We start from the raw sequence: 27437 nt of genomic DNA on the forward strand, positions 1-27437 counted from the left end.
AGTGGGGGGGTGGGGGTGGGCGGGGGCGGGAGGATCGGAGAGGACGGGAAGAAACCCGGAAGAGAGAAATGCTGAGATTGCCGGGAGGCAGATACCGCCCCCAACCAAACTGGTGATCTCCCCAGTCCTATCCGCCGCGGGGCAGTCCCTCCTGCAGCTGCTAGGGGCCGCCCGCGCTCGTGCTGGTGCCCACACGGGGCCTTTGCTGCCTGTGCTCGCCTTTGACATATCTTTGCACACAGATCCTCACGCTGTAGAGCTCTTCCCTCCCTCATCCCTTAGTTCTCTGCTGACACTTTCCCTGACTCCATCCAGGTCAAACCCTTTGGCGTGACGTCCCCTTCTAGCACCTCAGACCTCGCTTCCCTATTAACAGGACTGCCCTTGTGATTCATGTCTGCCATCCACCCAGGCTGTGGCTTCCTTGAGGGCACCACAGTACCTGTCTTGCTCCCCCTTGCACCCAGTGCCTAAGAAAATGCTTGGCACCTGAACAGGTGTAGCACTCAGGAGCCATGGCCTGTGCTGGAGGGAGGCAGGCCAGGGCACCGACACGTTTGAGGCCAAGCAGAGGGAATTTATTAGAGAGGCAAGGCGTAAACATATTTACACGGGTGCGCGGGGACATTAAAAAAAGCAGAGGCGGGGATGGGAGGTTCCGGGAGCGGCTCAGACGAGTTCCACCTTGGCATTGGGGTACACCGCCACCACGTCGTAGCCCTCGGGCGGTTTGACGCGCGCCTTGGCGTGGCTTTCGCAGTAGAGCCGGTCGTCCAGAAAGAAGTAACCGCGCTGCTTGAGGTTCAGGCCGCAGTCGCTGCACATGAAGCACTCGGGGTGGTAGAGCTTGTCCCGCGCCTTGACGATGGTACCCCTGACGGGTGATCGGAGAGGACAGCGTCAGGAGCTGACCGATCCGAGAGCACGCCCCCACTAAGGGCCTCGGGCGGGGTCAGGGGACCACGGGGGTGGGGGGCGGGGGGGGGGGAAGACGGGGGAGGTACTCACACGATGCCGTGGCCGCAGCGCGTGCACTCTGGCAGCCCCTGCAGGCCGCTCAGCGGAGCGCCTAGCTTGCCCGCCGTGGGCTTGAGGTTCCGGGGGCCGCCAGGCCCGGGCCGTTCCCCTGAAAGCCAGAGCACGATTGGCAAGAGCCCGGTGCGGAGGTCAGAAAAGGGAAAACTTCATTTCTGCGGAGTGTGGGTCTGGGCCCTGCTTCCGTAGCCACCGGCAAAGAGACTGGGATGGGGGTTGGAAGGGCGACAGGGGTTGGGTGGGAATGAGAAAGCCCGGGCGCAGCGAGGTGTGTGGGAGCGCGCTGAGCACACGGGGGGCGGGGCTCATGGCCGGGAGGCCGGACGTGGGGTCGCAAAGGCGTGGCTTGGGCTGGTTGGGGGCGCGGAGTTCGGTACCTCAGGGAGCGGGGAGGCAGGTGAGGTAAAATCTTACCGCCCTCGCCGGCCTCTAGCATGCCCTGCAAGTAGCGGAAGGAGCCTGACTGCTTGGGCTCCGCAGCCGTCGGCTCGGCCGACTCCCGAAGCATCCTGTACACCTCTGAGCCCAGGTCTACTCCGCAGTCGCGGCTCCGCGAAAGGCCTCTGGCCAGGTCAGTGCTGGGCGAAAGAAGATGCACTAAGGGACAGGGTTGCAGTACCAGTCTTCACTCTGCCAGCTCAAGGGTCTGGTGTGGTTTCATGAGTCAGAAGGCAATCAGCTGAGACCCAAGGATCAAGTGTTAAGGGTCAGGATGGGACCTGGTCTGAGATTTAAGGGCTCGGGGATTAGAATGGGATCTGGGTATGGCATCAAAGATTACGCCTCTGTACTACCTGTGGGGTGGAGACACGTGCAGGGTGCCCAACTGGGCCAGTAAAGTAGCCTCACTGCTGCTGCCGTTGTGAGGGACTGGGAGGCGAGGTGACTGCCCGTAAGGAGATCCCAGGCCTGGCCTGCCATCTTCTGGCCCAAGCCCCGTGGCTGAGGGCCACCTGCTTGTCGCTGGACTGCCATCCTAGGAGAGAGAGGAGCCTGAGGCACTGGGAGACCCTCTGGGGTAGGCCCTCTGGCCATTCCTTGTACACCCACCCCTGCCCTGCTATGCCAAGCCTTCTTGGGTGTTGGCTGGCTACTCTTGCTCGGGCATCTCTCGGCTGTGGTGCCCGGTCAGGGAAGGGGCTTGTGGGGAAAGGCTGAGCCTTGGGCCTGGTTCAATCCCTGCAGAAATGAGAAATGCTCATGGAAAGTCAGACACAAAAACCTGAGTCCCTGAGACTCAACGTTGGCTCATGAGCCCTGTGGTGGTTCTGACTACCAGTGCCCATGGGGGGCAGTGTTGGGGCAGGACCATCCCAAGAAGCTTTTTAAGGCCAGCATGTCTGGTTCTGAGTGTATGGCTTCCTTGCAGAGGTGGTCCTGATACCAAGTCTTCTTCCCTGTCAGAACTGTGCTGGGTACTGGATGGGCCCATGGCTGGGAATGCAAAAAAGGAATTCCTGTTCTGCAGCCAGGAAGGGTCATCAATCATTGTGTCCCAAGACCTTTTAGTGGGAGCAGGCTGAGGTTTAAAGGTACCATTGTGAGGTCAGCCCCCTCCAGGCCTGTATTTTTTCCCCCATTTCCTGCTTCCCAGGCCAAAATAGGTGGCCTTCTGTAGACACAGCAGATAGGGGCAAAGGCTTGGCCAGGGCTCAAAGCTCCCCACACCACCACCCCACAGCCAGCCTGATGCCCACGGCTGAAACATTTGAGGAAGAATGCCCTGAAAATGCCTCCTCAGTCCATGAGAAGAGGTCAGTGTCTCTGCAGGCGTGGTTTCTGAATTGGGACCTCAGATCTTTGTCGCTGCAGGGCCATGTTGCCCCTCGCTTGCAGGCACACAAGCCTGCCCTCAGCAGTGTGATAACAGGCATGCACACTCTCACAAGTACATTTACAGACATACCCATGCATGAAGGCAACACATAGGCACCAGCCAGTCCTCCACCTACATACACCTAATCACACAGACACAGTTACATATACTCAGAGCCAGTGCTGGTCATACTGGGGATGACCATGGTGACCTCCATGACACAGTTGGTGGCCAGAGCAGCCTGACTTTGGGGTGGGGCCCAAGAGCCCAGGCCATGAAGTTGTTCTCAGCCTCAGTCTGGGAGGTGACATGTAAATTTTTCCTCCCCTCTACAGTGTGAACAGGGATGCTAGGTGGGGAGGAAAGGACGCCTACCCTAGAGGGAAAGAGCAAGCCTTGGACTCGGTCAGCCTCCAGCTGGGGCACAGCTGAGCCTGCAGGGCTTTGCCCAAGCTGCTGCTTTCTACAGGCTCTGAGCTGGGCAGGGGCGTGAGGAATGGGCAAACTAGCAGCTGAGTGACTGAATGGGGGTGGTGTCCCAACTTCTCCCACCCCAACAGACAAAGGAGAGGGGGTCTCTCACTGCTCAGGTGGGCCCCCATCAACGAGGCAACAGCAGCAGAAAAACCTTTAGCCTTAGCCTCTGAGAAACCTGAGCACTCTCACACATGTGTCTGCAGGGCAGGCAGGCTGGGGCTGGCCTGGCCTCTAATGGGGACCAGATGGGCCATGGGCCGTGGGGGCAGGGCTGGGCCCCCGTACAGAACAGGCTTCAACAGGAAGGGGGAGCTGGAGGGACCTGGAGGGAGGAAGCCCTCACTGACCCCCACCCAGCAGGGTGTGGGAGTTTATTGCAGGATCATCAGAGCCACTGCCCCTCCCATGGCCACCCATGCAGCAGCCTCTCTAGGTCTGAACTCAGTGGTTAGGACACACGTGGTGACCTCAGTGTTGGTTTGAGTCTCAGCTCTATCACTCGCTCACTGAGCAAGTTACATCACCTCTCTGAACCTCAGTTTCTTCATCTGTGAAATGGGGATGATGGTTTCTATCATAAGTTCCTCGTGGAGATAAAATGAGACAGTTGCATACAAAGCACTTAGCATAGTGCCTGGCACACATCCATTTTTGGATGAATGGCTGTCATGGGCATTCCTGAGCCCCCATTCCTGGATTTCCCTTCTCCATGGTGTGCCTGGTACCATGTGTTCCCCGTGTCTGAGTACCCGCCAGCTGCTGATTTGGTTGTTGAAGTCTCAGTGGGCTAGTCAGCAGCATGGTGGTAACTGCTAGCTTGCTCATCAGCTCCAGCATGACTGTGGTCAGAATCTAGGACACTCAACTTGGACAGAGGTGGGCACTAATCCAGGTGAGCAGGTGGCACCTCCCAGAGGCCAAGCTCTAGCTCCCTGCCGGTCTGGAGAGGACAGGCTGAGTCCTGCGCTGCCTGCTGCACCTGGCTTGCCTTAACCTATCACCTGGTTCTCAGTTCAAATGCCACCCTCTCTGGGAAACCTTTTCTGATCACCATCCTTCCTCCACTCTGGGCTGTGTTCCCACGTAAGGGCTGAGAGAAGGAGACTCCAATGACTCTATATGGAAGGTGGGCCTGAAGCCCCAGTTGATGAGTGCCAGGGTACCTTGTGCTGGTCTTAGGGCCAGCTGTCGTCTTCCCCTCCTGTGATGGCTCCAGCTGGGCCCACCGCCCTCCCCACTGCAGGTAGAGGGTGGGAGCAGTATGGAGACAATGGGCCCTGTATCTGTGTTACTGAGGACACGGCCCTACAGGGGCTGGGTGTGGGTGTTTCTGTCCCCCCTTCCATGGAGCTTATGACCTTTTAAGTACGAAAGGGGGGCAGCAGCTGAGGGGCTGCCCTGTTGCTTGTGGAAAATCCCCCCGCTTCCAGCCTGAGCCCCACAGCCTGGCCCTTGAGGAGGTCAGGGAGGGAAAGTGTGGGACAGAGGGAGCTGTTCTCCAGCCCCCAGCCCCACTGGCCCAGAGCCTCTTCTGGAGGACTCAACAGACTTGAGCTTCATATTCCAAAGCTCAGGCCCCCTTGTCCTATCCATCTTGGTACTTACACACGAGAGCTGGGCTCACACATGAGCTGGGGGCCTATACTACGCTATTGCCGTTTCGCCCATGTCAAGCCTGGGTGATTTGTCTATGCCCCCCAACCCCTGTCCCCATGGGTCCATGGAACTACCAGAGCAAGCTTCTGAGACCCAGGTGTGGCCACAAATCTCTTCAAGAACAGCTGAGGTCCTGGGTAGAGGAAACCGAGAGCCTCTCTGTGCCCTCAGCCCTCACCTCTGCCCCCTGCCACCCCTGGGACTTTTTTCTCTGAACCTACGGTGCACAATCTTACCTCTGGGCCTTTGTATGTGCTTCACTTTGTATGTGGCACACTTCTCTCCATGCCCCTTTGCCTCCCTTATTCTTCCAGACCCTTAGGTCTTGGCTTGGATACCCCCTCTTCCAGAGAGCGCCCTCTGACCCCTTGAGTCAGATACCTACTCTGGACTCCTTTGACCCCTGGCTTCTTCCATCCCAGAACTGCTAGGTGCCTCTCCCCTTCCAGAATGGGCACTCCCTGCGTATGGTAAGCACCTGGCCTCAGGGATGCCAGCAAAAGCAAGGTAGGGAACAAATGTCAGAGAAAGATGGAGACTGGGATAGGGGGTGAGGGAGAGGCCATGGCAAATCATTCCGTCTGGTACAGCAAAGCCTCCGTGGAGAGACAGTGGATATGAGCAGGCCCTGGGGGCCATGGTCCCACATGCTGGGTCCCAAGTTCTGGCTCCATCATAGACCAGTCGAGTCTCCGCCTTGCCCAAACTCAGTGGCCCAGAAATAACGAGTTCACTCTGGATACCTCAGCTTTGCCCACTTGGCCACCCCTCAAGCCCATGGCAAAATGAGGTCCTAAAGCAGCCTGGCTCCACCTCACGCTCCTTGAGGACAGCACCGTAGCTGTGACTCCTGTCATACACAGAAAGGTGAATGAGCAGACAGGCCTGCAGCCTGAGGTCTGCTAGCTGCGATCATGGAATGGCCAGGAGAAAACTTCAGTCTTGGATAGGGCAAGGCAGTGCCTTATATTCTAAGGTTGGCTCTGGCCAGGTAGGTGCCCAAGGCTAGGATGAGACAGAAGAGTGCCCCATAGCCTGAGGTCACTCCACAGCCTATGGCTGTCCCCCACCCCTCCCCCAAGTCTGGTGACTTCCTCCTGATCTGGCAACACTGGGCGACAGAGTGAAACCCAGCTGGGTAAGTGGTAGCCCTGAGCCAAGGCCTGGCCCAGTCCCTGCCCACCACAGGCACTATTGTCCCAGAATCCAGGACTGCTTAGAGTACTGACAGAGCCCACAGCAGGGACCCGTCACCTTGGGAGCCCCTGATGGGGCATGGACAGAGCCCAGAGAAACCTTCTGCTTCAGTCTCTGACCTGGGCATCTGAGAACCACAGTGAGGACATCCAACGCAGTTAAACCCGTGGACAAGGCCCGGCCTCTCTGCCCTGGGCTTGCTCTGAGCTAGGCCAGGCCAGGCCAGGCCAGGTGGTATATGTACATACCTGGGCCTCGGGATCGATGTGGATCCTGTGTACCTGAGCCTTGCTGTCCTCTGGGGTATTGGGCCAGCTCCTGCCTTCAGGCCTGTGGCAGGAATTAGGATTGTCAGAAATCTCTGCTTACTAGCCCACCGTGCCTGGGAACTAGGACCAAGAAGCGCTGGGGTCTGGGCCCAGGGCCACCCGGGACCAGGTTTGGTACCCTGCATGGATAAGGATACTACCCCAACTCTTTCCCCTGCGCCAGAATGCTGGCCTTCGTGGCAAGGAGACACAACTCTAGATCTGCCACTCACCTGGGGTAGGCTGTGTGCCCTTTCTCCACCAGCTGCTCCTTCCCCCTCTGGTCTGGTTCCTAGAAAGGAAGCCCTGCAGCTTCCCCACCTTTCCACCCTCTCTGTGGCCTATGGAAGCTCAGCATAAAGAGGGCCAAGCTCATGGCGGAGCAAGCCAGGCCTTACACGTTGATCAGCTAGGAGCCCATCCACTCCTCCCGCTTCCATTCACAGCCTCTGATGGGGCCTGGGAGTCAGGCATCCGTGGGCCCAGGAAAAGTGGAATGGAGGCTCTGAGGGGTGCACCTCCCTGACTGCTGCCGCTGGCAGAGTCATCATCAATGTCTGCCCAGCCCAGATGGGAAACAGGCCATTAGGAAATTCCTGCTTCGCCATAGAAACCAAAAGCCAAACACCACTCAGGAGGGAGAAAAACATCATAAACCTGCCATAAGTGGGGGCAGGCAGGGCCGAGAGGCTACAGGCCTGGGGCCCAGTCCTGCCACTGAGTAGTCCTGTGAGAAGGCAGGCCAGGAGGGTGTGTGGACCCCGGATTGGCAGGTGGGTGTGAGTGAGGCTGGTTACACCAGAGGGGAATAACGTCCCCACTCTGCCCCACAGGGCCTCCTGGGTCTTCTCAGGGGTCTTACCACTGGGCTAGCAGCTCAACCCTGCCCCTGTCCCCCGACTCAGCAGAGGATTTTAACAATCTGATTACACGTGTAGTCCACACTCACTCTGCTCTTCCTCACCATTGCCCATTCCTTGGTCCCCTGCAGGCTACCTCTCTTCTCCACAGCCTTTCAGAGGCCTGTGGCCCCAAGGCTCTGCTGTTCTATCCCCCACTGGCATCTGGCTCCAGCCCCCTCAGCCAGGCTCCCAACTGACTGCCCCAACTCACAGCTCTAACTATGGTCTCTATGCACTCAGAACTCTGCTGGAATAAACCTAGGACATCTTGTGTGGCTGTTTGGCCTTATACTTCCTTGAAGTCCTGCCCAGAAGAGAAGTACAAGCCTGCGGTCTGAAGATCAGAGGGTACAAAGTACCCAGAGCCATCAGAGTGGCCCAAAGGCATAAGATTGGAATGAGAGGCTTATTCATGTGTCAACCTCCACCCCCAGGTCTCCACACTTTAGGCTGAGCAGGTAGCTCCATCTGCCATCTTTAAGCCCACCAAAGGGTGGGCTGTACAAATCCATCCTGTATCCCATGTAACAGGTGACAGGGACCTCACCAGAGGCCCCAGGGTTGCAGCTGATGCCAGGAAGGTCCTGGACCTACAGAACATGCCCAGAAATTATGGGTTAGCTTGGATTGCTGGATACCTGGCTCTGAGTTCCAGACAAAGTAAGCATAGCGGGGAAGCTGGGCCTTTACTTCACTTTTCATCCTGTGGAGAAGTCTGTGGAGGAGTACAGCCCTCTGTACGCAAGAGGGCAGGTAGGGAAGCTGGCCTAGGTAGAGCTCTGGGAGCGCTGGCATAGAGTAGCTCCCTCCAAGCAGCTCACCAGGCCAATCTTCCACAGACCCCATGTTGGGGGTTGTCTTTGGAGGCTCAGGCATAAGTCCTGGCATGACAGGCAGGATAGAGAGCAGGGTCAGAGGCCTTGCAGGTGAGAAGGCACCCAGGAGAAGAGATGCTGGCACAGAAGATCAAGGTGGCCCCTGTGTCTTGATCCCCCAGAATCTGCATGTGTGAGAATTAGGGATAGGGGGCTGGGGGACAGGACATCAGGTTTTCACCCTGACGAAGCAGACCCTGTATGTCATCCTCACTCAATCCCAGATCCCCCATTTTGAAGTTGAGGAAGCTAAGGGCTCTGATATTAAATCACTAGGACAACACAGTTCTCAAGTGCAGAGCTGGGACTGGAACCCAGATCTGTGATAGGAGAGAGTGTGCTCTCACCTGCTCCATGGCCAGGCAGCATCTGGGGGCTCAAATACCCAGTGTGGAACAGGTCAGTGGACCCCTGGCTCATCCATGCCTGGCTTGGAACAAATGGCCAGGGAAGGAAGGAAGGAAGGAAGGGGGACCTCCACCCTGCCCCCACCCTGCTACCCTCCCCTGACATCATTCCCTCTGTGGACCTCCTGAATCAGGCCCCCTGTGAGCCTCCCCTGCCCCTTGTCCCACTACTATCAGGGCTTCCCTTATTCAGCCATGCAGAGACAAGGCCAGAGGTGAATCAGGGCCCAGGAACCCAGCCAAGTTGGGTGGCCTCAGAGGCCCCTCGTGGGCAGAGCAGTGCTGATGCTTCCCCCAGACAGCCTGTTCCTCGGTCTCAGAGAGGGTGATGAATGTGATCCTGCTTTATGGAGAAGGAAACCCAGGCTCACAGAGGTCATCTGGTGAGCCTAAGAGCCCAAAAAGTCTGGAAGAGGGCCAGCTCTGCTGAACTCCCAGGACAGAGCCTCCTCACTGCAGGCCAGGTGGAGTGTACAAGGCCCTGGACTTGCAGCTGGGCCCACTCAGCGCCGAGAGCAGAGTCAGGGTCCTGACTTCAACACGGACCTGGGCCAGACATAAATGGGGCTACTTCAGAAGGCTTCCCACCATGTTTAACGGCTCTGAGCCCATGGATTACACGCTGCCCTGCTGGCTCTAAGGCCTGGTTAGCCGTGTTGTGGTTTGAGGAGGATTCACCTACACACACCCACATGGGGTCGTGGAAAGTCGCTGTTAACAGTGAACGGGGCAGAGGTGAGCAGTTATGTCTGACTTCCCTGGATCTAGGCAAGACAGGGGGAGGGAGATCCTGCCCAGCCCGGACCCAGCCGACTGCCATCAGCCTGAGCAAGGCTGGAGATGCCCCAGGTAGACCTTCCATCCTGGAGCATGTCCAGGGCACAGATGGGGCTTGGTGACCCCCCAATCCTCCCCTTCCTGATGGGCAGTATAGCATTACACAGTCCACGGCATCCAGATTTAAGCAGGGCAGAGGTTTGGGCCATAGTGGGGACAGCTGAGGCAGGGCAGCTGTGGGGCTCATAGAAGTGGTCAGCAGTCAAGCAGAAGGAATGGAGTCTTTGGGAGTGAGGGAGACCTGAGGTCAGATCTTGCTTCACCACTGCTCTGCTGTGTGACTTGAAGCACCCTCCAAACTTTCTGAGTCTCAGTTGTCTCACGTGTAAAGTGGAGACTATATCAGGTTTTACCTTATCGAGTTGGTTTGACAGTTAAACAAGGTGTTGAACGATAGAATTCTTTGAACTGGTCATCGAGCTCGTCACTCATGGGTGGGAAAAGGACTGAAATCACACACACCTCACCCCCGGTTTGAGGCTACTCAAGGTCTTCGTTCAGCCCTGATTTTGGGCTGCCTACCCCCTGCCGTAAGTCCCCCAACATAGTTCCAGCCATAGGTTAAATGGGTGCTTCTTCCTCTCTTAAGCCACCTGCATCTCCAAACAGTGCCTGTCAAACCCCTGTGAAAGTGCTGCTCCATAGGAGTGGGGTGCCAGGAACTGAAGCAGAGAGGCTGTGTGAGGCCCAGCTCACCCAGGATGTTGGCCACCCAGAACCGAGCCTCCCCTGATTCACCCGCATCATCCTGGCCCAGCCTGCCCTGTGCGTACCTGCTCACGGAGAGTATGAGGTGGTCATGGCAGCCCTTGATGCGGTTCTGTGCCTCCAGGTGTGTCATGAGCTCTGTGCTCTCACCATTGATGGCCTGGATCAGGTCTCCAGGGCACAGTGCAGCCAGGGCAGCCTTGCTGCCAGCATGGACCTGTGGATGGACAAGCCAGATGGCTGGACATTGGTCATTACGTGGCCTTGCTGCGGGCTCTGTTCTAGACCCCTTCCAACCTCAGAACTGGGCCAGTGTAGCCCTGCTGCCAATGTGACCTGTGGGTGGGCAAGTTGAGTTCCCACATGGCTTTGCTGAAGCCTCTGCTCCAAACAAGCCCAACTGCAGCACCTGGAGGTCTGGTGAGGTATGAAGGGCATATGAGAGGGGCTTCCTCTGGGTTGGGACAAATGGGATGTCACTCTTGCAGCCTGCATACATGCAAGGGACACAGAAGGATATGTGTTCTCCAGCAGATACAAAGCATGGACATGTCACATGTACCCTGTATTGCCCCACCCAGACAGACCACATAGTAGCCCCTTGACCTGATGTTCAAACTCTTAGTGAACTTTTTTCCTCTCATCCCCACCCCTCCACATTTACCTCCACACACCCACACTCTATCCAGACCATCTGAACGTCAAGGGGGTACTCACGGGTACCAGATAGCTCTCACCTTCACACTTCTACAGATGCTGTTCCCTCTACCTGGAACACACTTTCCTTTGACCCCAAACCCTAATTACCAGCTTACGCCTCCTCATCCTTCAGGTCTCAGGCTCTCAGCAGAGGCCATTTCTCCTGGAAGCCTCTCCTCTGGGGTCCCACAGTACCCTGTGCACCCCCTTTCCCACTAGGCTCCCCTAACATTGTTAGTGCCTCATTCTGTGCTGTCACCTCCCCAGGCAAGTCGAGGGCCATCTACTTTTAGCTGCCAGCCTGCACTCCCGGGTCACAATTTCACCTCCCTTTCCTCTGGAGGACAGGCACAAAGGCCACCCCAGTGCCACTGTTGATCCCAGAGGGTCAAGCAGTGTCCACATCTGGAGCCTCCTACAATGCCGGTCCCTTGACATGTGCCACATGAGGTTGGGAATAAGCTCACAGGAGGCCTAAGTAAGCAGCCTCGGGAGGGAATTCAGGCAACAGGACATCCTTTACCCTGTCCCTGGTCCCAGCACAGCCTTTGGAAAGAGACTTTAGGGGCCCTCATTCCTCCCAGCCTCTCAAGTTGTGGCTCAAGAGCTGTCAGTGGCACTGTCCCCGTTGGGGTGGGAGCTCCTGGAGGCCTGGCCAGGCTCAGCTTAGCCAGTTCTCTGTAGTGAGTGGACAAAGCTGAGGTGCTGGCAGCTCCTTGGCTGGAGTCCTGGTGTGGGTACTGCCAAGCAACCTGCCCTGAAATAGGCTGCCCCAAGGAATGTTCTTCTGGAGCATGCTACCCTCAGCCAACCAGCCCACCATTAATGTTCCTTTGTAGGGCATGGGCACCTACACAGGCCTGTCTTCCCAGGGAAGGCACCCACTTGGCACCATCCCACCCTCCCCCCAAGGCCCTGCTCTAGGCCCCCTCTCCTACACGGATACCTGCTCTGTGACATGGCCTGGGCTCAGTGCTTTAGCCATAACTAGCTCATGGCAACCTCTCAACCACCTGATGAGACAGAGGCTGTTCTCATTCCTATTTTCAGATGAAGAAAGAGAGGCTTTGGGGATGGGGCGTTTTGCCCCAGTCCCCATGCTGGAGAGGAGTCTTCTTCCTCAGGGGGGTGGCTAGCTGCAGGCTGACTCAGCCAGCACAAGGGGTGCATTCAGGCCCCTGTGGGTGGAGGAAGTTCTCGAAAGCAGGGGTGGCTGGGACTCTGCCAGTTCCGTTAGCTTGGGAGTTCTGGTCAGAGAGGGCGTGAGGCCAGGAAACCGTGACTCTTCCAACTGCCTTTACATGCATTGTTTCATTAGTCCTCAAGGCAAGCCTATTTCCTAGATGAGGAAACCAAGGTCCAGAGAAGTACAGGACACTCAACTGATAAACGGCAGAGTTAGGATTTCAGTCCAGACCAACCAATTCCAAATGCTATGCTCTTAACCAGTGTGCTTTTCTGCAAAAGGGAGTGAGGGGAGAGACAGTGTCCCAAGTAGAAGGATCAGCATGTGTAATGGTTCATCTGGGAGTGAAAGTAAAAGCAGGCTCCTGTGGCAAAAATATCACCAAAATATCGGTGAGGAGAGAGTGGAAGAGATGAAATGAGAGGAAAAAGCAGGGACCAGACCTACAGGCCTTGTAGGCCCAGGCGAGAGGATTCTAAACAGGGACATCGCATGACAGAGTTGAATTCAGGCTGATCCTTCTGGCTGCTGAGTGCAGGATAAACAGACAGAAGGAAGAGAGAGGGGAGTGGTGAAGTCAGCTGGGAGGCTGGGGCGTGAACCAGCCCCTTCACCTATAGCAGCTACATTTAAAGCCCCTGTGTCACTCCACCTGGCCTAGAGGCAAAAAGCCCCTACAGGGAGCTGGGCATACAGTTAGTGGTGTTCATTCCAGGCACTAGTTTCTAGGGACCTGGTGGCAACAACCCATTAGGATTCCAAGGTCAGTAGTCACTATAGTTTGTGAGGAAGGAGCCCTGGGCAATGTTTGGGGGGGCTCCCAGAGGCTTTGTGGGCTGAGGTTGCATAGTCCCAGCTCTGCCAGGCAGCCAGCCTCCTCTCTGTCTGAGTGTGGCTGTCTCCACTGGGTGGGGGAAGTCCCGTAAGCACGGGAGGGGTCGGGTCTTGAACCCCCTCGATGAGGACACTCCCACATATAATCAGTGTCTGTAGACCTGCCCTTGAGGTACCTGCTGGGCAAGCTGTGGCCTGTGTCTCCTCAGCCCTGTAAATCTCCCCAGATCCCACCCAAACCCAGGCTCAGCCATCCTGGCTCCTCAGGCCTTAGCTGCTGCTCTGAGACTTTGGGGGGACAAGGCGGGGGTGTTCTTCCTGGTAAACCCTTTCCAGCCTGTCTGCCTGCCAGCGGCCTGCATCCCGATTAGCTCCAAACAAGGCCGCCGCTGTTGCTGCCGCTGTGACGTGTGGAGGCCTTTCCTCGGCGGGCAGGCAGCCGCGTGGGCAACAGATGTCTCTGCTCCCTGCTGCCTGCGGCCGTCAGCCGCTGCCACTTAGCCTGTCAGCGGCCTCACGCCCAGGGTGCCTGGCCCGCCGGCTGGCCTAGCACCCCCAACAGCCTGCCTTGGTGGTGGACACACAGCATGACACTCACTGGCAGACACAGATGTGCACTCTCTCTCTCTCTGTCTCTCTGTCTCTGTCTCTCTCTCTCTCTCTCTCTCTCTCACACACACACACACACACACACACACACACACACACACAGGCCCCCAGCAGGGCTCTCTCAGGGAAGTGGGAGATGAAAGGCTCCCGGATGTGTTGAAGGCCCACCTCACTCAGCCCCAAAGGACCTGGTGGCCATGGGGTGAGGGCAGATGTGGGAATCCTCCCAGGACAGCTGGGCCTGCCTGTCACCCTGGCCCCCAGAAACGGGATTCCATGATTCCATGCTCCACCAGGTGCCCACCCCTTCCCCTAAACTGGAAAGAAGACTCTGAAAGCCCAGCCAGCTTGGTCCAGCCCCCATGGCCAGAGGTGGCGGAAGGGTGGGGGGAAGGTGCTCTCAGTTCCCCCGATACAGGGCCCCGAAGACCAGAGCAGCTTGTATGGGGTCAAGGGATGGCCCCAGGTCCCCTTCTCTCTTCCCTTCAGACTGGGAGCCCCCAAGGGCAGGGCCTGGGTTCTCTCCTCTTCTGTCCCCTAGGCTGGGACCCCCAGGGGCAGCGTCTGAGTCCCGTCTTCTGGCCCTTCAAATATGGGACCCCAAGGCTGGGCCAGGATCCTGTCTTTCCCAGTTTGGGCACCCCCCTCTGACAGGGCCCGAGTCATGTCCTCTGTTCCTCTGTCCTCAGATTAGCCACCGCCTGGGGTGGTGCCCCCTCCTCCTCCTCCTCTGCCTAAACCTGGGGCAGTGCATGGCCACAGAAACTTGAGGAACTGGGTGGAGGTTATCCTGGCCCCCGGCCTTGTGTGTCTTGTGGCAAGGGGGTCTCACAACTGCATAGTCAAGTCTCCCTTTCCCTGGAAGCCCAAAATTCCTCCTGGTCACTTCCCCTTAGGACAAGTGAGGTCATGGATGAGAGACTGACCAAAACCAGAGTGGGGAACTGGATGGATCTTTCTTTCTTCAGTTTCAGAGAGGACCCCAGACCTCCTTGGGATCACTCAGCTCTACTGGCAGGGACCCTTGATAAGCAGAGTCTCTCAAGTCATTTCGCTTGAAATTTTCAGGCTGCGTTCAGTCGAAGCAGCATCTCTGGGCCTCTGGAGATCAGTCCAGATCTCTGGCCCATGACTTTGGCCTGCAGTGAGTCCCCCAGAATGAGGCCAGCAGGGAGGCTGGTTTGTGAGCTCTTGGGGGGAATCCTTCAAGGGATAAGGGCAGGTAGGCCCAGCGGGAGGGGGAGGGGGCTGTGGCGACGCTGCCCAGCCTGGAAGCCTCCTCTACAGCCTGTGGGTCACCGAGGCCAACCCTTGGCCTTCGAGCCTCCAGGACGTCGGGGATCCGGGTCCCGGGTGGACTGTAAGGACTGGGTCTCAGATTCAGGACCTCCCCGCCGCCCTGTGGCCGCTGGACTCACCCGCGAGATGGTGAGGGGTACGCTGAAGTCCCGGCCGCCCACCAGGCGGAAGCCCCAGGGCGAAGGGCCGCGCAGGGTCACGGAGTGGGGCATCGCGAGCCGGAGCTGCGGCCGGAGCTTGAGCCGGACACTGAGGAGTCGCCGCCGCCGCCGCCGCCGCCGCCGCCGCCGCCGCCTGGACGCCGCGCCCCGCCCCTGGCCCGCCCGCCCCCGTACACCCCTTCTCCCGGCCCCCGCCCCTGCTCCCCGCGCGCCGGGATTGGCCCCGCGGCCGACCCGACCCTCCCACTTCGGGGGGCTCAGAGGACCCGCCCCTCAGCCCCGGCCGCCTGCAGCCCGGCACCCCCGCCAGGTTCTCAGAGAGCCCGGACTGGAACGGCCCCGACGTCCGAGATCCTGCCCCGGCCTCCGCTCTGCGGGCCGCGGACCGGAGCCCGGCTGTGGAAGCTCAAGCCTGGCCCTTTGAAGTCGCTTCTGCGGGGCGGCGCCCCAGCCCGGGGAAGGATGGGGGGCAGGGGCAGCCCAGATGGGGGATGGGGCCGTGCCTTGCTCCGAAACCTCCTCAAGGTCCTGGCAGGCAAACCTGCGACCCCACCCCTCAGTGCGAGGAGTCCTCTGAACAGCGAACGAGCACTGATGGGGAGCCCTGGGCCTGAGCAGGCCTGGGCCAGTGTCACAGACCCAGGATGACAGTGGGCAGTGCCAAGTATGGGAGCAGGAACAAAAAAGTATCCAACCTCATTTGGAGAGGTCAGGAAGGCTCTCTGAAAGAGGTGACCGCTGACTTGAGTTTAGAAGCAAGGTGCCCTGTCTTGTCCTTCCAGGTGTCATTGCTTCCCCAGGACACTCAGGCCTTCTCCAGCTGCCCTGTCCTTCCAGGCCTTATCCCTGCGTACATGACCCCCTTCCTTCCTCCCTTGCAAGGAGCTTCGTTTCCCCAGGCTACCTAGAAAAGGAGCAGCTAGGGTAGCTGGGGTCTTGGCTGTGCCACGTTGGAGGTGTGTGAAGTACTGAGGGGAGTGGAATTTGGGGCAGTCCTTCTCTTGGGACCCTCCCTAGTCTTCTCTCCACTCTCAACCATTGTCCTCCAGGAACAGCCTTTGCAGGTGCCATGGCCTAGCCAGGGCCCCACTTACCACTCTCAGACCCTCCTGGACACTTTGGTCTGGCTACATCAGGGCGGCACTATCTGTCGTTCCAGACCCTGAGGGGCCCCTAACTTAGCCATTCTTGATAACCCTGTGTGCCCTCTTGTCCAAGTTCTGTTATGGATGCCACCCTTGGGATGCTAACAGGTTATGGGGGAAGATGTGTCTATGGAATCTGTAACACCTCAAGAAGGAGGACGCTTGAGAGGCACAAACTTAGGGTAGTCCAAGGAAGTGCGGGTGCCCTTCAGGGTGGAATATGGATGCCTTTCTGGGAGACGGGGTGCTGCTGTCTGTTCAGCTGGCAGAGAAACATGAGGGGTGTGTGTGGCAGTGGTGTGTGTGGGGGAGGATGTATATGGGTGTGTGTGTGTGTATGTGTACATATCCAGGGAGTGCCAGCCATTGGGCTCTCAATACTGTGAGGGAGAAGGTTTCTGCTCAGCTCTGTACAGACTTAGGCTCAACGGGGACCGAGTGGAAGGCCCAGTAAGAGAGTTGGCTGCTGGATGGTCTCTTGGGAACCCTTAGGCCAGAGGCTTCCCGGGACTTGGACCCCATTGGATTATGTGAAGATTGGGCGCAACTATCACTATCACTGACTGTCCGAGGATTAAGTGCACAGCATGGCTGGGTGGTCAGAAACCTCATCGGGACTCCAAGAGCCATGGTGAATGAAAATGGTGCAGAGCTTTGCTGTGGGGAGGGGGACCTCAGGAGTCTGTGGAAGTTCCTGCCCAAGGCATCCCACAGTGGATTCCTGAAACTCTTCCTTAGACGTTGCTTCCTTCTCCCAATTTACACACCCCCAGGGACTGCCAACCCCACCACCCACCATCATGAAATCGCTTCATTACCTTCCTGTTTACTTCCATTTGGGGGGGAGCATATCACCCCCTTGCAGAAGTGGTCCTCCCGAGTATGACTTTCCTAGCCCTTCAGCATCTGGGCTGTGTAATCCACCTCTGAAGGCTTCTCGCAGAGGGTTGAAGACAGGGGTGTGGTGGGGAGTGGCTCTTCTAGAATCAGGCGAATAAACTTTCCCCATTTCACTGAGCAGTTTCTGGGGTAGTTCCAGGGTCCATGCCAGTCATCCCCCACAGTGGGTCCTTGATGGCATCCCTGTCTTGAGAGGACATCAGAGGCCCACTTCTGACAGCACCCTCCCACAGGACACAGGCCTGGACAAGGCTGTGCTCCTGAAGACTGGAAGCAGCCCTTCTTAGGGGCCACACTGTAGGCTCATTCCTGAGATACCCTGCATCCTGGACAGCAGGTTAGACAAGCTGCTACCAATGCATCCCTAATACTCCCTCCAGGAAACTCAGAATTTCCTTTTCACGCTTAATGCCCTTGTTCCTGGGGGATTGCTGTATTGCTGAATCTCTATCATGCTGGAGCACCAGGTCATGGGACAATTTACAAGGGTCTGGGAGCCTTCTCCAAGGTGGGGGTGGTGGTGGCTGAGTCACACCTCACCTCTGCCCTAGTGGCCTTCACTTGTTCACTGCACACCCCACCAGGCATCTGTGCTGCTGAGTATAACCAGACTGCTCATTTCATGCATTCTTTATTCATTCAACACAAACGTATTGGGTGCTTTCCATATGCCATGGCCTATGCCTGCCCAGCGCTGTGGTAGAGGCATCCATGGGGACAAGGACTGTGTCTATCTTATTTATTTACGTTTCCCCAGCACCCACAGAGAGCCTGGCACACAGAGGGTGTTCAAAAACATTTGTTAGTAACAATATTATTACCGTTATGGGAATTATTATCACAGCTCACCCCCAGGCCACAGCCCAGAGAGAGGCAGGGAGGGCATGAGGGGGCCCAGGAGGGGGAAGACTTCTGCTCCTGCTGTGTTGGAAGCACACTCAGTGGCCCTGTCTTTCAAGGGAGCCCCAAGTAGCTCAGGGCACTATGCCTAGGTCTGCTGTGTGTGGCCAGGTCTGTCCAAGGTCAGGAGAAACTACAATGCTTTTTCCCCAATGGACTGGCAGGCTCCAGCAGGAGCAGATGCCCTTGGAAGATGCCTTTGGGACTGAGCGCAGGGTGAGCAGGAGGGAAGGGCCAGAACAAGAACAACCTCAGGCTGAGGTTGAGGCCCACCCCAGGGACCATCCAGAGTTGGAAGCAGCCCTGGGTGGAGTGTGTAGTGAAGCTGATGGAGCAGCCCTTTAGGATACCTTCCTGTGAGGTGCCAGGGGCTGCCCAGAGAGCTCAGACCCTAACCTGCCCTGTCCTGGCCCCGTGACCACAGGTCTCTGGGTAGAATCTGCTCCATTCAGGCCAATACATCTTTCCTTCAAGGCCGAGTTCTCTCTCTTCAGTCAATAGCTTGGATTCCAAGGGGATCTGAATCTTGATGGGGCATTTCCTCTTCATGGGATGCCCACTCCCCAGTACTGGCCACTCCAGGGCTCAGAGGGTAGCCAAAGAAGAACCTGAGAAGCCCTCATTTCAGTGTGGTCTAATGTGGCCTAATGTGGCCCAACTCCCAGGTCCCATGGCCTCTGGCCTCCTTGGGGTCTGCTCTCCAAGAGGCCTGCTGGTCAAGGCTAGGAACCTGTGAGTCTGTAGGGTGGAGAGGACAGCAGTCTGTGGCAGGGCTGGATGGGGAGGGGCTATGTGGGCCTTCTGCAGGGCCGGGGCTTGGCGCCACAGTGGTAGGGAGCAAGGCAGGCCTAGGCAAGGTTTGAGGGGCTCTGAAAGGAGTGAAGGCAGCCAGGGGCATGGGCACCAGGCGACATCCAAAAGGAAGGTCTGGGGTGGTGTAGCTTTTGGGCTGGCTGAGTATCTGATGCCCCACATATCCTGGGATGACAAGACTAGTCAAGGAGGCAACAAAGCTGGCCTTCGGTGCAGCAGAACACAGGGGAGGGCATGCCTGTGACAAAGGGAGTTTCCCAGCTCTAGTTTTGTGCCATTCGATCCCTCAACAAACTCTTATTGAGTGCCTGCTGTGTGTCTAGCCTAGACCTGATTCGCTAGACTTGGGGGTGTGGTGGGGACTCCCCACTCTGTTGCACCTCCTCTGGGGGCTGAGAGGCTACAGGCTCTAGAGAGAACCGGTCTCTGAAGGTCCAAACAGGGAGAAAGCCAATTCTAACAATTGGAGCCTATTCCAGGGCGGACACGAAAGCAGAACCAATTCTCATCAGGAAACCGAGCCTTGGAAAGGGTGAGCGTCCAACCCAAGCTCACATAGCTTCTAAGCAGTTGATCAGGGGTTTAGACGCTGCATTGGTGACATTGCCATGCCCCTTGCACCAGGGACTAGACGTGTCTCAGTCATACTTGCAATCCCCAATAGCACCCCTGTCAGACCTGCTTTGTCTCTGTTTTTACAGAGAAAACCCATCTGCTCTGCGACCCAACAAAGGGACTGCCACGCAGCAGGGCGGGGCAGGTTTACCCAGCCGGGCCCAGGGAGGCCCTGGCCCTGAGGGCTGGGAGTGAAGGGTGTTGGGAAGAGTGGAGGGAAGCAGCAGACAGGTGGGAGAGCCAGGGGCAGCTCAGCCCAGCCCAGGCAGGGAGGTGACAGAACAGGCTGTGGGAGGTGGCGGTGAGGCCCATGTAATTGAGTGCTGTGCTACTGGGGCCACAGGAAAGCAGCTTACAAAGCCACCATGGTCTCAGCCCCTGCCTCAAGGACACCCCCCATCTTACCCTCCCTCCTACTTCAGACCAGAGGGTGCAGGCAGCCTGCCCTAGATCACCCAGCCTCTCCTAGCACCAAATGCCTCAGTTCTACCTGTAGCCCCAAAATAGAAGTCCAGTGCAGGTGTTCTCAAATTTCCAGCTTCCCCTGAGAGTTGAAGGCTTCTATCAGCCAGCCACACTGGTCCCTGTGCAGAGAAAGTACCTCCTTTTACAAATCAGCTTCTCCAGGCAGAACAGCAGAGGGATCAGAGAGCAACTGGACTGTTCATTTTGTTCCCTGGACGCTCTTGGCCCTGGCCCGATCATCACCATGCTCTAGCATAAGCAGGACTATTCCCTCTGCAGCTCAGGAGGAGAGACATGACTGTCAGGTGCAGGTAAGGCTCTACCAAAGGTGCAGGCATGACAGAGAGGAAACAAGCATGGGAAGCAGGCCAGGAATCTAATCATTGGGGCTCCTGAGACACACACCTCTATTTGTCTGTCAACTTGGGACTTGCTACCTGGGCCTGGACTCCTGGCACAGCTTAGCTCTACCCCAGTCCACACATCCACAGACACTCACATTTGGCAGTGACCTGGCCAGGATACTCTGTTCTTCTGGCTGAGGACTTTCCTCCTCTTCCTGACCATTAGAGCTGACACCCAGGCCACTCAGGGAGAGCAGGAGTGGTCCTGGCCACTTGCATATTTCTAAGCTCTCAGTGAAATAAAAATGGAAAAAATGTGAAAATAGTGTTTTAAGAATCATGGCATATGTTATTTTTGCTTTGGTCATTTATTCAACAAATATTTTTGAGAGCCTCCTATAGGTCAGGCATTGTTTTAAGCCTGAGTATCAAACAATTGAATGTCCGTAACACACATAAAAATGTGTAGCCTCATTTGGAGATAACTTCAGAGATTTAAATTCTAGTCTTCCTAGTCCTTCTCCTCGAGATGAACCTTAACAGCCCCTACCCCTCGTAGTTTTCTTACCGGTATAGATTTGGCCTCTGTCCCTGGCTACCCAAGAGTCTTGGGGACCACAGTGAGATTGGTGGAGGCCACGAAGCCTTCCTCAGGAGTCCAGCAAGCATGGCCCTGTTTCCAGCTTGTCTTCCCAGCTGCATCTTTTCTATGTCTAAGGACCACCCACCCCACTACAGCACCAGCAACTTTAGGCACTGGCTGGTCTTGGTGAAATTCCCTGCCCCGTGGAGCACAGCTCTGCCAAGTCGTGCCTGTGGTGCCTCTAGTGGCTGAGTCACGGGCTGGCAGGGACTGTTCAGGCTGACTTCACCTCCGGGCCTGGCAATGGGACACCCCAGCTGTGGCCACCTGGTGTGAGCCTGACCACCCCGGTTGCTGGGAGAGTGGGGCAGAGCTGTGCCCGCAGAGTGCAGCAGTCACCAGCTGGCCCCAGGGTGTGGGAAACCAGGTGCAGGGGGCCACGGAGATTAGAGCAGAAAGAGCCAGATACAGGCCTGGAAGGGTGAAGCTGGGTTGAGGCTTCTCCAGGCCCATGGGGTGAATGGACTGGAGCAGGACCCATGAGTGAGCCTCAGGTCCTGGGTGGCTATTTTTTGCCTCCCAAGAATTTTCAAAAAAATCCTTTCCCACTTACTTTCCCTCCCAAGGCTAGGTCCATAGCTGTGCAGACCCAGGCTCAGCAGTGGGAAGTGGGCAGAGCCCTCAGTGTTGGGGGCTGAGCTCCTCACACCCCACATCTCTCATACCCGCCCACAGTGGAAAGAGTGTATATGTGATGTGAGCCCCCGCTGAGAGGACACTGGATCAGACTGTTTGCTGCCTGTGAGATCATTGTATTTCCAGGAAGGTAGGCTTGCCAAAGAACAGGGGAGGTGGGGCTGGGGGGTGCAGAGGGCTGCCTCTCCCACACAAGAAGCCAGGATTGCTCGCAGAGAATGTATAATGAGCATTCTGTGTGCTGAGAGTTAAGCAAGAACCGTCTCATCTCAGGGAAGATGAAGGGAAAATGGCAGGTCCGGACTAGACATGCACTGAGTGTTGGAATGGGCCCTGCCCAGAACTCTGGAACCAGCAGGCCCTGAGAGGTAGCTGTGTCTAGCATTAAAACAAGTGACCACAAAGAGCTGTGACGTTGAGCATTCAAGCATGAAGCATTGTTGGCCCAGATAAGGAACACAAGCATTCTCCCTCTGAGAACGGTGGTGCTCCAGAGCCAGCGCAAGATGGAGAGCTTCCACAATTATTGTTAAGATCTATTTATTATCCTAACACCCAGGCAGCCCCTTGCAGAGAAAATGGCAGATCCATCTAATTTGTGAATATAACAAAGTGGCTTCCGTAGTGTGATAAAATAGTTATCAACTTGGCGATTTTTTTCTAGGATTGCAAGCTTGATTTAACATTATAAAATCCATTGATTAATAGATTAAAGAGAAAAAAGGAGCACTGTGATCATCTCAAAAGGCATTTGATAAAATTCACCAGCCATTCACAGTAAACAGTTAGAAAATCATGAAGAGAAGGAAACGTTAACACTTTAAATAACATACACTAGAAACCAAAAGGCGATATTGGACTTAAGACTCTAAAATTCCCATTAATGTCAGGATCCAAACAATGTCCCTTTTGCTACTACTGTGCGGTGTTGTTTTGGAGGTGCTTACTAGGACGATAAGGTGGAAAAAAAGAAATAATGGATAAGTAAAAAAAATAAGTAATGGAAAGAGTCAAAAGGGTCATTATTGCCAGATGTTATTATGGTTGTGCCTTCATAAAATCCAGGAGAATCAACTACTATGACTAGGAGAGGGATCTAGTCAGATGGAGCAGAATAAGGTATATTCGTATATGTATACAGGTTTTAATAGCTTTTAAAAGTATTAAGTCACAACTAATTAAAAAATATGATGTAAACAATTTACCATTCACAATAACAGTGACACATGAGAAATACCTAGAAACTGACTTAGGGCACATGGAAGGCATATAAGTTTTGCTCTAGGATAAATAGAAAAGAAAACAAAATAAATAGAGGCATATGTCATATGTTCCTGGAAGACTCAGTATGTTACATTTAGTTAATTGATAAATTCAAAGTAATTCTAATCAAAATTTATTTGGGTGAGGAGAATTGGCAAGATGATTCTAAGATCAACTGGAAGGGTAAATATGGACAAAAACCAGAGATTTGCCCTACAGGCATTGAAATATGTGATAAAGCTGAAGTAATTGAGTGTGGTGCAGCATAGGAAAAGACAAATATATCAATGGAACAAGACAGCTCATAGCATGTGGTAAAGGATACATCTTAATTCAGAGGATAAATAGTAGTTTATTCAATAAATCGTGTTGGAGTCATTTATTATCTATACAAAAAAGTATGGTTATAATCCTGTATACTATATACTTCTCCATACTATAAAATGACTTCCAAACTGATTCACAAATTATGTTTCAGTTTTTCTGATCTGAGTGTTCTTATAAACTATTCATATACTTAAACACAAAAAAGGGCTGGTAGAAATTATAGACAAATATTTTATAATATCTTTTTCATCAAGATAAATACTTTAAATATGGCTTTCTGTTATATATAGATTAAAAAAAGTCAAAGCAATATACTGCAAACTATTGAGAGTTATTGCTGGTGATAGTGTTTTGTGACATTTACATTTTCCAGGTTATGTATTTCTACAGTGTTTTAATTTTATATAAATAAATTTGTATGGTATTTATAACTAGAAAGATGAAGATAATAAAATGAAAAATAAAGAAGAAAAGGATAAATTTTGCTTCTTAGACAATGTAAAAACCTTACAATAATATACTTCCATTTACCGCCCCCCTTCCTTTTTACTATGTTGTTGTACATTTACTTCTACAAATGCCATAAACTCCATAATGAAGAGTTGTTATTTTTGCTTTAAACAGTCAGGTGTCTCTTAAATAATTTAGGAAACAAGAAAACATATTTTATATTTACTTATTACAAGTCTGTTCCCTTGTTTAGAGCCAAATTTCCATCAGGTATCATTTCCCCTCAGCCTTAAGAACTTCCTTAAACATTTCTTTTAAAAAAATGTATATATATATATATATTTATTTATTTGGTTGCACCGGGTCTTAGTTGCGGCAGGTGGGCTCCTTAGTTGCGGCATGCATGTGGGATCTAGTTCCCTGATCAGGGATCGAACCTGGGCCCCCTACATTGGGACCGTGGAGCCTTATCCACTGCGCCACCAGGGAAGTCCCCTCCTTTAACATTTCTGATAGTGCAGGCCCACTGGTGATGAATTCTTTCAGCTTTTTTTTTTTAATCTGAAAATATTTTTATTTCTCATTTCTTTTTTAAAGATAATTTCTCTGGACATAGAATTCTAGGTTGCTTTTAATAGCATATTTAATATGCAATATATCATCTTATGTTTCCATGTTTTCTGGCTTACATTACTTTTGATGACTCATAAATGTTCATTCTTATCATTGCTCTTCTTAATGTAATGTGTTTGTGCTCTTTCACTGTTTTTAAGATGTTCTCTTTGGTTTTAAGATATTTGATTATGATTTGCCTGGACATGGTTTCTTTTGTGTTTATCCTGCCTGGGGTTTTATTATCCTAAGCTTTGGAGGATGATGAGTTAATAATTTTTAAAATCAAATTTAGTATTTCAGTTACTATTCTTTTGAAGTTTTGCTGCAATCTCTTTCTCTCCTTTCCTTCTGGAACTTCAGTTCTATGTATACTAGTCTGCTTGATATTGTTTCCAGGTCACTTCACCGAGGCTCTATTCACATTTCTTCAGTCCTTTTTTTTTCTATGTTTCCATTTAGATGGTCTCTATTGACTTAACTTCAAGTTTACTGAACTTTTCTTCTGCAGTGTCCAGTCTGCTCGTAAGACCACCTGGTAAATTTTTCATTTTATATATTATATTTTTCAGTTCTAGAATTTCCATTTAGTTCTTTTTTACAGTTTCCAATTCTCTGCTGAGATGGCTCATCTGTTCATTTATTATGTCTCTCTTACAACTCAAAATTCTTGAACATATTTATAATAGGTGTTTTAAAGTCCTTATCTGCGAATTCCAATATCTGTGTTATCTCTGAATCTGTTTCTATTCATTATTGTTTCTCTTGGTTATAGATCATATTTTCCTGCTTCTTCACATGTCTGGTAATATTTGATTGTATGTTGGGAATTGTGGACAATACATTGTTGAGAGTCTGGACTATGCTCTTCTTTATAGAGTGTTGAGTTTGTTCCACTAGGCAGTAAATCTACTAGAGGATTAATTTGATCCTGTTGAGACTTTGTTAGAACAGGTGTAAAACTAACGCATTTTGTATGGCTAGAGTAGCCCTATTCCTAAGGTACGGACTTTCTAAGATTTTAATTAAATGCTCAGGGTGTTCAGCAAGGTCTTTCCACTCTGACCAGAACAGGTCTCAGCACTGTGTTAACTCTGGAATCCCCATTTAGTTCACAGACTCAGAGTTTTTATCCATCAGGCCTCAAAGATTCTTTCCTTGCACATGTACAACTTAGACAAAGCCTCAAGAGTGCATCTATGCAGATTTCTAGAGCTCTTTCTCCATGCAGCTCCCTCCTCTTTAATACCCTGCCCCCGAAGTTCAGCCACCTCAGTATCCTCTATCTCTGATCTCTGTTTCCTTTACTCAGGGAGACCATTGCTCTGTTGGGGCTCCACTTCCCTCTGCCATAGTTGGGAAAATGCCCTAGGCAAAGAACTTTAGTGAATGTGGAATTCACCTCATGTGTTTCCTTTCTCTCAAGGACGAAGTCTATTTGATGTCCAGTGCCTGTAATCAGTTGCTATAAATGTTTTATCTAGCTTTCTAGTTGTTTAGGTGGAGAAGTAAGTCTGTTACCAATTACTCACCCGTGTTTGGAATCCAATAAAATTTTAAAAGAAGAAAGGAAAACAGGGAGCCCTAATTCAGAATGTGGATCTGATACCACAGGTGTCTAAGAATATAAGCTGGAGCTGAAAGCAGCTGGGCCAGTGGGGCCTATCTCTTTCCAATATTTTCTAATCTGGCATCAGAATTGGACTAAATAAAACTTCCAGTTCTGGCCATGGTGGTAGGTTGTATCAGACTAATACTCTTGCCAAAAACATTTATGAAAGTTGGACAAAATATAAAGAACAACTATTTGAGGGTACTGGAGAACAACCAATACAGGTAAGAATTGAAGGATTATGATCCTTGAGAAAGGGAATAATGTGTAGTGAGTTCCACACTTACCCTGGCTTTTTCTGGGGGCATTTCCCACATTGTTGCATGGAACAACGGGAACTCTCATACATTGCTGCTGGGAGAGTAATTTTGTGCAACCACCTAGAAAAATGGTTGGAAGTAACTACTATAGCTAAATATATGTGTATCCTATGACCTATCAATTCCACTCCTGGGTTTATGTTCTACGTAAATGAATGTTTATTTCCACTAAGAAATAAGAATGTATGCTAAGAATATACATGTGCAAACATATACAGAACAGCTTTATTTAAAAGCTTTATTGCTTTATTTAAAAACAATCCAAATGTTCACCTACAATAGAATGGGTAAATTGTGATATATTCAAACTCTGGAATACCACACAGCAATGAAATAGAATGATGTACTACCAAAAGCAGCAAGGTGGATTGCTATCACAACCATAATGTTGAGTTTAAGAAGCAGACATAAAAGTATACAGTGTATATGTTCACTTTTATAAAATTCAAAATCTGTCAAAAATAATCAAAAGAGAAAGAAGAAAGAATAGTAGTCAACTTTGGGAGATTTTATTGACTACCACGGGGTACAAGGGAATCTTTTGATATTGCAGAAATAGTCTATATCTTGATCTAGGTGATGCTTATATGAATTTATATATATCCAAAACACATTGAGCTATATATTAAGATATGTATAGTTTTCTGTATGTTAATTATATCTTAATAAGAAGTTTTTAAACAAAAGTTTAAAACGGCACTGGCTGCCCATGCCATCCCACCCCTGCTAGTAGGGGTCTGTGAAGTTCAAGCAGGAGATACTAGCTTTCCAGTGGGTGGAATGAGGCCCTGCCTGGCCACCACAGGCTTCCATGTGAATTAGTCATCCCCTGCCCCAGCCTTTCTATTTTTTAATTTTTGGCCATACCACGTGGCTTGTGGGATCTTAGTTCCCTGACCAGGGATTGAACCGGGCCTTCGGCAGTGATAGTACAGAGTCCTAACCACTGGACCGCCAGGGAATTCCCTCACCCCCACCCCCACCCCAGCCTTTGTTCCCTCTGTCTCCCAGACCTCCAATACTCCCCCTGGCTGAATACTTAGGGAGCCCCAAACCCCACTCCCTTACCTGACCACTCAGCAGGTGAGATGCCCCTTCTGCAGTTTCCCTCAACCCCTAGGATTCATTATCAGTTTCCTGTCTGTGTCCTTTGCCCCCCTCAAAAAAAAAAAAACAAAAAAAAACCCTTTAGCTCTGTCAGACGCCTTTGTCAGACTCATCTCTGTATCTATGTCCCTGGGCACCTAGGACTGGACACAGAGAAGGTGTCAGCAAATATTTATTGACATGGGTAAGTGAGGGTGTAGAAGGCTTCTGAGTCCTCGGGCTGAGTGATCCAGTGTGAATGCCCTTCTAGAGCAGATGGGCCTGGCTGCCCTTCAGTAT

At 52.9% G+C, this 27437-nt stretch overlaps 1 protein-coding gene across 4 annotated transcripts; it reads right to left on the minus strand.

Moving 5' to 3' along the window:
* Nucleotides 1–562: 562 nt before the first annotated feature.
* PDLIM4 (PDZ and LIM domain 4) lies at nucleotides 563–15080 on the minus strand. Of its 4 annotated transcripts, XM_082835545.1 has the most exons (7): nucleotides 14965–15080; nucleotides 10284–10435; nucleotides 6430–6511; nucleotides 1830–2011; nucleotides 1450–1613; nucleotides 1009–1126; nucleotides 563–874 (listed from the first exon to the last, which is right to left on the minus strand). In XM_082835545.1, the coding sequence occupies exons 1-7, from the start codon at nucleotides 15055–15057 to the stop codon at nucleotides 670–672; spliced, it is 996 nt and encodes a 331-aa protein (XP_082691671.1). In that variant the 5' UTR covers nucleotides 15058–15080; the 3' UTR covers nucleotides 563–669. The 4 variants fall into 4 exon arrangements, with proteins under 4 accessions (XP_082691671.1, XP_082691673.1, XP_082691672.1 ...); XM_082835547.1 differs by lacking the exons at nucleotides 10284–10435; nucleotides 14965–15080 and adding an exon at nucleotides 6888–7083 and having other exon boundaries at nucleotides 1450–1632; XM_082835548.1 differs by lacking the exon at nucleotides 1009–1126 and having other exon boundaries at nucleotides 675–874.
* Nucleotides 15081–27437: the final 12357 nt, after the last annotated feature.

This window comes from Leucopleurus acutus (genome assembly GCF_964270905.1).
Source record: "Leucopleurus acutus genome assembly, chromosome: 3".
Taxonomy (NCBI): Eukaryota; Metazoa; Chordata; class Mammalia; order Artiodactyla; family Delphinidae; genus Leucopleurus; species Leucopleurus acutus.

Bases quoted from the DNA above. Each gene is read 5' to 3' on its own strand.
- PDLIM4 (XM_082835545.1), bottom strand. From the start codon at position 15,057: ATGCCCCACTCCGTGACCCTGCGCGGCCCTTCGCCCTGGGGCTTCCGC. The intron at 6,512-10,283 runs GTACGCACAGGG...TTCCTGCCACAG, and splicing joins CTCATACTCTCCGTGAGCAG to GCCTGAAGGCAGGAGCTGGC. The intron at 1,614-1,829 runs GTAGTACAGAGG...TCTTTCGCCCAG, and splicing joins CACGTGTCTCCACCCCACAG to CACTGACCTGGCCAGAGGCC.